The 8865-nt window shown below is 45.3% G+C and overlaps 1 protein-coding gene across 3 annotated transcripts in view; it reads right to left on the bottom strand.

The window, feature by feature from the left end:
* MLANA (melan-A) overlaps nt 1-8640 on the bottom strand; it is a 12996-nt gene extending 4356 nt beyond the window's left edge. Inside the window, exons 1-3 of one of the 3 annotated variants that reach the window (XM_006018374.2) lie at nt 8600-8640; nt 6420-6518; nt 1564-1660 (exon numbers count right to left, since the gene is read on the bottom strand). In XM_006018374.2, the coding sequence (XP_006018436.1) occupies nt 1564-1660; nt 6420-6518; nt 8600-8625 (222 nt within the window). In that variant the 5' untranslated portion in view covers nt 8626-8640. Of the gene's footprint in view, nt 1-1563; nt 1661-6419; nt 6519-7871; nt 7970-8599 lie in introns of those variants that run through there. The other 2 variants (XM_006018373.3, XM_025197555.1) reach the window with 2 other exon arrangements.
* Between the last annotated feature and the right edge of the window lie 225 nt (nt 8641-8865).

Raw genomic sequence — 8865 nt, forward strand, 5'->3', positions numbered from 1 at the left:
CCCCCCCCCGAAGCTATTCAGTGGCAAGGGGCAGGCTGCTGCAAAATGTCCGTGGAATTAGAACTTTATGCCGTGAAAACTTTGACCAAATTAGAACCTTATGCTTTGTCAACCCGTGAAAATTGATAAATTCTCGCATCATTTAGGTAGACCTCTGGTCATGACAAATGGTGAGGCGTCTGGGGGCAGCAGAGTTCTTCCTAAGTCAGAGTCCCGTTGTAGGAAAGGATGGGGGCAGAGAAAGCAGTGTACCCAGGGATGCTGGAGGACCTTGCCAAACACTGACAACTAGCAGCACAACTAGAACGGGGCAGCTGTGCCAGGTGCTGGCTTTGGTGAAGGAGGCAGGGGCAGGACCAGAAACAGACAAATGAACAAATACACACAAAAAAAGGCCATTGGATTGTGACCCTGTTCACAATCTTGCCAGTGGCAACCACAAAATACTGCAGTCCCTGTGTCCTGGGTACCTGCTCTTGTCACTCTGCTGCTGCTCTCACCCTGTGTGTGACATGCCATTTTTTAATTAAAGCTTGATGGAACATTTTTCAAGCAACAGTTTTGTGGCTGATTGGACATCCTTATCATGCACTAATTACTTTGCATGTGTAGCATGTCTAAATGTATCATGCAATTAACCAATTAATTGCACCATAAATATAATGTATGTCAGGAACCTTAGATTAAAAAAAACAAGAAGGGGGAAATTATAAATAAAAAAAGGGAATGAGGGAAGAACCCAAACTTTTCAGGCCTTTGTTGTACATCCAAAAAAAGCAAAAGCAGGGTACAACCTTGTGATTAGGCCTGTGCAAAGCGGCTAGTATTTGCTTCAGATTTGGCTGATTTGGGGGACAGTGATTTGATTCGGTGATTTGAATCACTGTCCCAAATTGATTCGGCCAATTCTGACTCGGAGATTTGGCTGCTGCTGAATCTCTGAAAGTCCGAATCAGCCAGGCCAGGCCCATCCCCGCCCAGCCGGGCAATGGCTGCCCCGCCTACCCCAGCTCCTGGCACTTGGTTGGGGGGGGGAGCCCTGGCTTACTGGGTGCTGCTGGGCGGGGGGGCATTCCCTGCTGCCCCACGCTGCGTGAGGGGCTCTACTTAACTCTTGTGACAGAGAGAGAGGGAAGGTTGAGAAAATTGGGAATGGACAGTCAGAATCCTAATGGCAGAGATCTGGGAAGTTCCCAGCACCATCCCCCATCTCACTCCAGAGTCATCCTGTACTCTTCTTGTGCCCCCTAACTAGAAACCTTGAAGTGTTCCAGCTGGGAGTTGGGGCTAGGTGGGAGGAGGACCACCACAGGGACTGTAAGTATGTCCCCCAGCTTTTGAAATGTTTCTAAACATTTCAAAAATTGCTTCTGTCTGAAGCCTCTCTCTCTCTGTTTTCTCTCCCTCCTTCATTGGCCCCATAACCTTCTTAAGGCAGGGGCTGTCTCAATTTATTGTGTTTACCTAGTGCCTAACAATTGTAGTCCTGGTCCTCATGGGCACTGTGATGCTGCAGGTAATCAGTATGAACCATGAACCTAGGCCATGAGCTGCCACACTTACCCAAAGACTTTTATAACCACTGCGCTTCCAGTAATACCAGCAGCCAATGATCAGTAACACTGCAAGAACCACAACAAGGATTCCAATGCCCACAGCCCTGTTGCAAAAAGAAAATTATGTAATGCATTTGCTTATGCAAAAATATAGCACAACTAATTGCAGCATTATCCTTTACCAAATATTTCAACAGGCTTAGGTCATAACACAAAGGGGTCCACTGTGCCCTTTAAGAAATTAAATAATGAACAGGTTGGATTTTTAAGCAGTTGGTGCTTGCAATATGCAGGGAATCCTGAAATGGTTGAATTACATATAGTGAACAAAGAAGAAAAATAGCTATTGAACAGAAGCCTCTGTTTATGAATGAGGCCCCTCAGTGGTTTGGAGCAGTCGTTCGGGGGTTTTCAGAACATCATGGTAAACATAGACTTCATAGATTTCATAGACATCAGGGCTGGAAGGGACCTCGGAAGATCATCGAGTCCAGCCCCCTGCCCAAAGGGCAGGAAGTCAGCTGGGGTCATAGGATCCCAGCAAGATAAGCATCCAGTTTTATCTTGAAGGTGTTCAATGAAGGCGCTTGAACCACCTCCGGTGGCAGGCTGTTCCAGACCTTGGGGGCTCGGACAGTAAAGAAGTTCTTCCTTATGTCCAGCCTGAAACGATCTTGAAGTAGTTTGTGACCATTCGACCTCGTCATCCCTTGGGGCGCTCTGGTGAACAAACGTTCCCCCAGATACTGGTGGTCACCCCTGATAAACTTGTAGGTGGCCATCAGATCACCCCTGAGCCTGCGCTTTTTCAGGCTAAAGAGCCCCAGGGCTCTCAGCCTGTCATCGTAGGGTCTGCTTCCCTGACCTCTGATCATGCGCGTGGCTCTTCTCTGGACTCTCTCAAGCTTCTCCACATCCTTTTTGAATTGTGGAGCCCAAAACTGGACACAGTACTCCAGCTGCGGCCTCACTAAGGCCGAGTACAGGGGGAGAATGATGTCCCGGGATTTGCTTGAGAAGCATCTATGGATGCAAGCCAGCATTTTGGTCGCTTTACTAGCCGCCGCATCGCATTGCAGGCTCATGTTCATCTTGTGGTCAATGATGACCCCCAAGTCTCTTTCTTCCATAGTGCTAGCCAACATAGCACTGCCGAGCCTATAAGGATGCTGCGGGTTTTTCTTCCCAAGGTGGAGAACCTTGCATTTATCGGCGTTGAACACCATCAGATTCTCGTCCGCCCACTTGCTGAGCCTGTCCAGGTCAGCCTGGATAACCTGCCTGTCTTCTGGTGTGGATGCTTTGCCCCAAAGTTTGGTGTCATCTGCGAACTTGGCCAGTCCGCTTCTGACTCCAGTGTCCACATCATTAATGAATGAACATGTATGCAACTAAATGATTGTCCTCAGTTTCAAGTCATCTGGCTCTGGCTCTGGCCACTCCTCAGGTTAACTAAGCAGCTAAATTCCCAACCAAAAGGCATGACTCTTTCAAAGCCTGGTAAAATACAACCATCACTTCAAACGATATTGATCTCCAGAGCTCTCTTCATAGACCACTCCACCTCATATAGACAGCATTGCCAAAGTGGAAAAACCATGAAATAAATGCCTCACTTGTGGAGATGCATCTTATTTATTTTTAGTTGAATCCTCCAGGTAAAGAACTTGGCAATGTACTTGCCAACTCACATCCTGTTATAGCAAAAGCTAGAGAGCGATTACTGGATCCATAAAACATTGCCCAGTCTCAAACTGCAGGCAAAAGGAGTAACCTTTGCATATGCAGCTTCTTAACTTGTTTCATGTTCCATACCATACTAGGCATAATAATGATGGCATTTGGACAGGAGGGAATTTAGGTCACATTGTGGCTTCAGGAGTATGGCCTAATCAGTATGTGCTTACAATCAGGTGGGTGTCCCTGGTCCCATACAGACGGGCTTTGTCCCCTTAGGAGCTGCTCAGCCAGTCCAAACAGTAGTTCAGAAGCAGGATTAGGTTCCTGCAACCTCGTCTACTGGCTTTGCTCCCCTTGGCTCTCAGACAGTCCTCACAACCAATAATAATCCTCACCCAAAACAGCCTTTGGCTTTTTTCCAGGCAAAGGCAAATTTTGGCCTTTAACTCAGGCCCTTCCTAGAAGCAAGCTCCTCTGGGTTCAGCCTGCCTGCTAGCCCCAAACTGCTTCTTCTCCAGCTCAAGTTAACTGGGAGCTACCAGTTAACCGTCCGCAGCTCAGCTCTTCCACCAGGCTTATCTACCCCACTTTAAAGGCCTAGACCGCCCTATTACAGTGTTGTTACATATCTTTTTTCCCATTCTATAAAAGGGACTCAGGAAAGTCAGATTTAAAGTGCCATTTATCAGAAAGCAAAGAGGCACAAAAATGGTGAGCTCTAGCTGCTGCTTATATAAACCCCAGTCAGAATATATGTATACAGGACAGCACACCTCCACCTAGAGATATCTGAACTAGCTGTGGAGACTCTGCATGAGTTCTTTGTTCCCTGTTCTACTAACGCTGCCCTTCCCTTCAAGAGATAAACGGAAGATAGTTTTCTCCTTTTCTCTTTTTTTCCATTGCTAAGAAGTCTAAAGCAGGAGTCAACAAGAGTGTATAGGAAGCAGAACAAGCCAGCCTTATGTTTGAGCTACTTGTTTGTCGAGACATTTAGCCAAGAACTTTAAGCACCTTGGAGGTTGCAAGGCTGACCATCTCTGCAACTCTCCCCTTTCACTTGGAGTGTGGTATGGCAGTGTTCCCACTGTGCTGGGTCATGCTAGAATCCAGTCAAGGGCTGAAATGGCTCTGCTGGTTCCACTGGTGTGCAGAATGCTCTGCTCAAGTGAGCCCTATTTTCTTCCTCCTTCTGTTACCAGTGGTTCCTTTTCCTGGGGACTTGCTTCTCCATTTAAGCTCCCACTACAAAGGCCCCCTTATTGTCCCCTGCGTGTGGCCAAGTGTTAGCCTCTCTCTCCCCAGAGGGCCTGAGAAGATTTTCCCAGACAGTAGCACTCAAACACATTGTGCTGCTCCACAGGGGCTGTCGCCTAAACTGAAAGCATCATATTGTTGCTGTTTGGTGATTTTGTTCTATTCCTGGTCTCTTAATGAGCCTGCATCACTCTACTGACACTTTTCTGCCCAGACGCTACCAATTGTGAAGTGAGTCTGGCCTGCTGGGTAGAGCCTATAGCAGGGGTGGGCACAATGACAGGTCCAGCCAGCAGCTGGACTCCCATTTCCCAGCAGCCCCATCCCACATGACTGGGGCTGGTCTCCATGGTGACCCCAAGTGCAGCTGTACAAGGCTGGGGTTCCCATGGAGACTGGCCCCAGGTGCTTGGCAGGGCAGGGAGATCTTGTGGCGGGAGGCAGCTTGGTCTGGGGCCAGGGCAGAGCCGCAATCTGCAGCTTGCACACTCTGGGCAGGGATGTGCAGGCAGCGGATCGTGGCTCCATCCCAGCTCCTTTCAGCAGTGACAGCCTGGTTCAGAGCAGGGGCAGAGCCATGATCCACTGCCTGCACACCCCTGCTTGGAGCGTGCAAGCTGCAGATTGTTCTGCCCTGGCCCTGACCAAGCTGCCTCCGCTGCAAGATCCCAGTGGCTCTGGAGCAGCCCCCTGCCCTGCCGCACACCCTGCCAGCACGGCTGGGGCTGGTCTCCATGGCAACCTCAGCCTTGAACTATCACAGTGCAATATTGCACTCCATGGAGATTGGCCCCAGCCATGCAGGCAGGAGTCCACTGCTGGCCAGACCCAGCCCATGGGCCAGACTTTTCCACCCCCAGCCTATAGTGTTACAAACTGTCAGCCATTCAGCATTTCTATCTGAAAGGCTCCCAAAGGGCCTGTAGAATCTATCTTCTTCAGCCACTTAACGTAAATGGCACTGCTTTGGTTGCGGTGAGGTCCATAGGAATCATTCCTGTCACACTAGCTACAATTGACACGGTGTCAGAGGTGACTGCTGAGTCCAAATTAACTGACTTTCCTGTTCAGGGGACCTACTTGTCTGCAGAGGACCTTGGAATAATCATGGGAAAACATGAGTGTTGCAGCTTATGGTAAAGGTCACCAGACCTAGACTCTGATGAATCCAGGTCAAAAGCATGTTCCACATCTGCAAACCCAGGATGAGGCTGTCATCTCGAGCACTTCGAAAATTCCCTACTGCCAAAATGTTACCTCAACAGCAGTTAGTCTCTGAGTGTAGGATAGTCTTGGCGTAAATACTTTATATGACTTTATGGATCAAAGCCAATGTCTTTCCATCCATCCGCATGCCCTGCCAGCGCTGCAGGGGCTGATCTCCATGGAAATTCTGGCCCTACACTGTCATGCTCTGCTGCTTCTGGAGTCTCCATGGAAACCAGCTGTAGCAACACGGACAGGGGCTGCTGGAAAATGAAGTCTGACTGCTAGTTGGCTCCACCATTTTGCCCACCCTTGGGTTAGATGATGTCCCGTTTGAAGTACTTATAAGGCAAATGTGAATGAAATGTGGAACTGAAGGTCAGAACTTTTTTGAAGATGATGGACTCACTTTTTGTCTACTCCTTGTTCCCCTAGCAAGTCTGTTTTATATTCTGCTGAAAAAGAACTTGATTTAATTGTCAAATTTTTCTTGTGATGATGACTACAAAATAGACTAAATGTACTTCCCCCAAACCAAGCAACTATATGTAATTTACCAAGAAAATCCTACTTTGTAAAATTCTGTTCCCAGGACAAAGGAAATTCACACAATTGATTCACTTTTGAGCTTTCAGCAGCCACAGCACATATGAATCTGAATGTAAAGTTATTTTCACCAGCAGAGATGCAACTATATGTTTTGTTTTATTTTATACTTACTCTTCTACATCAAGATAGGAATATCCCTTCCCTCTGCTAAAGATGCCATCTGGTTGGCCTGCTCCTCTGGGCATTTTGTAAGATTGGTCTGGGTCACACCTACAGGGCAGAAACATAGTGCAAGTTAATGCAAGAAGTACATTTACTCATTTCTCCTAAGGCACAAAGTGTTATCTGCAAAAAGAGGTTTTGGTGCTTTTTTTTTAAAGAAAAAATTCTTAACAAGAACAAAGTACACAGGATCAAATTCAAGTTCAAGTATCAGCAGGTGCATCTACATGTGAAATTAATGCAACACCATAAACTCCGAAGCACTTTGAGCCAAAACAAAGTGTTCCTGGGCACAGCATCCACACATGCACCCAGGAGAGAAACAATTTGAGCCAGGGTGGACTGGCCAGCAATTTATGCTCCCAGTCACCATCTATACATATGTTTCAGCACACTCTACTCTGCTGTAAGACAATACTGTCCCTGGCAGTACTTTCCTATGGCTAAGTTAGTTTACTGTGCTGTACTACCGGCACACATGTAGACTGTGATGCTTTACTGCAGAGCTCTGCAGTAAAGCACATGTGTAGATGCACCCAGTTACTCTGCACAACTTAGAGCTTACGCCAAAATAGCTCCACTAGCATCAGTTGAGCTACTATAATTTTGCATTTGTTCTCTTCAGATACAAAACTTCTGCAGACATGTGAAGGGAAGTCTCTCAAGAATAAGAAAGGTTTTTCTGTTTCAACCCAATGTGAGTCTACTGCATTTTCAAAGTGTCCATGAGGAGAACCTGGGGTGGGCGGTGGGAAGAAATCCATTTCTCAGCCCATTCATATTCTCACAAATTTAAATTAATTAGAAGGTTGGTTCTTAAGAGAGAAACAATTTAGAGATCAGGAATCTCCTATAAATAATGTAATTCAGCTTGTGGGAGGTGGGGAAAACATTTTGGAAAGAATGAGAATATTTTACTTGCAGATGTAAAATTTATATCAGTAGCTTCTTTGCTCTAGTAAACTGTCACCGTTCTATTGACTTCAACAGAACTGCATCAGTTTACATCTGCAGAATATCTTAATTTACATGCACTCAGTTCTTGCAAAAAGTTTCAATTATGTTTCAATTGCCGTTACTTTACTGCCCTCAGGGAATGCACCATCCAAATAAAATCAGTCTGAATACTTCAAATCTAATTTATTTGATGTAACCAGGGAAAATACATAAGAAAAAACTTTTGTCATAGATAAGTAGTACACCATCAAATCTTCCTGTATATTCCTAAAATAATTTACCCCTCAAATTCATTTAAGAAAAATATGAGCCTATGAGAAAGAAACTAGACCATCAGTTAGACCTAATGAAATAACTGTTTTAAAATTCAGAAACAGCCAGTCTTCTGAAACTTAATGTTTGAAATACACATGGAAATTCTAGTAGAATAATAAATATACCAACCTTACCTTCTTTACAGTCCTGCACTCTGCATGCCCAGCTGAAGGCATATACAGTATTCTTCTCCTTTGCTTAATCTTTATTTTGATCTCTGCTCCCATGACAATCACGAGTTTAAATTCCTTATGGTGCTGCCTTTGATTGTTTTAATTAGCGTGAAAGAGTTGAAGCAAATAGACAGTCTTTCTTTTTCCTCTTCTTCACCTCAGCCCCCATTCTTCTGACTAACCCATTACAAGAGTCACATCTTTTCCACGTGGGCACATACACAACAGGGGGCTGTTCGTTTTTTGCCTATTTACTGAAATCAATACAATTCCTAACATGGACACACTTATGCCTATTTTATGTTAGTTTAATTTATGATGTAGGGCTGATCTAAACCTAGTTTTTGAAACAGTTTAATGAAGGCTTTGTCTATCCAGAATCTTTGTACTACTATGCTATCTGTTTAGAAGGCAACAGAATTAAAATGGTTCAGCCCCTTTCACAGATGTTCTTATATTGGAACAGAAGTGCCTTGCATCAGTATAGTTCATTCCAAGCAAGCAGGGTCATGTGTTCTAGCAAAAAGGAAAAAAAAGGCACCAAAGTCATAAGTTAACTCTTACAAACTGATTTGGTTAGCACATGATTCTGGAAAGCAGGACAGAATTTATTCTACTGTACATTTTCTCGTTTTTTATGCCTAACCAGACAATATGGTGGTAACACATCTGAGCTTTGCCTACCTTACAATGTTCTCCTGTGTTAGCATCAGAGGAGATACAATGGATTTTCCTAATGTAGATAACAAAGGTGTTAGAGCCTATAGGACTATTTCTGGAAAGCATCCTTCTTCTGGGCAAACATTTGATACTGGATTGGTTCTGCACCCAGTGTGGACAGGACATGTTTAACCATTTCCATTAGTTCAGCTGACTTCTGCCTTCAGGTGCGTGGATGGGAGCTGAGAAGCAGAAACTCTCTTATCTAGAGTAATGAAAATACAAAATGG

This window comes from Alligator sinensis, unplaced genomic scaffold, assembly GCF_000455745.1.
Source record: "Alligator sinensis unplaced genomic scaffold, ASM45574v1 scaffold392_1, whole genome shotgun sequence".
Lineage (NCBI taxonomy): Eukaryota > Metazoa > Chordata > Crocodylia > Alligatoridae > Alligator > Alligator sinensis.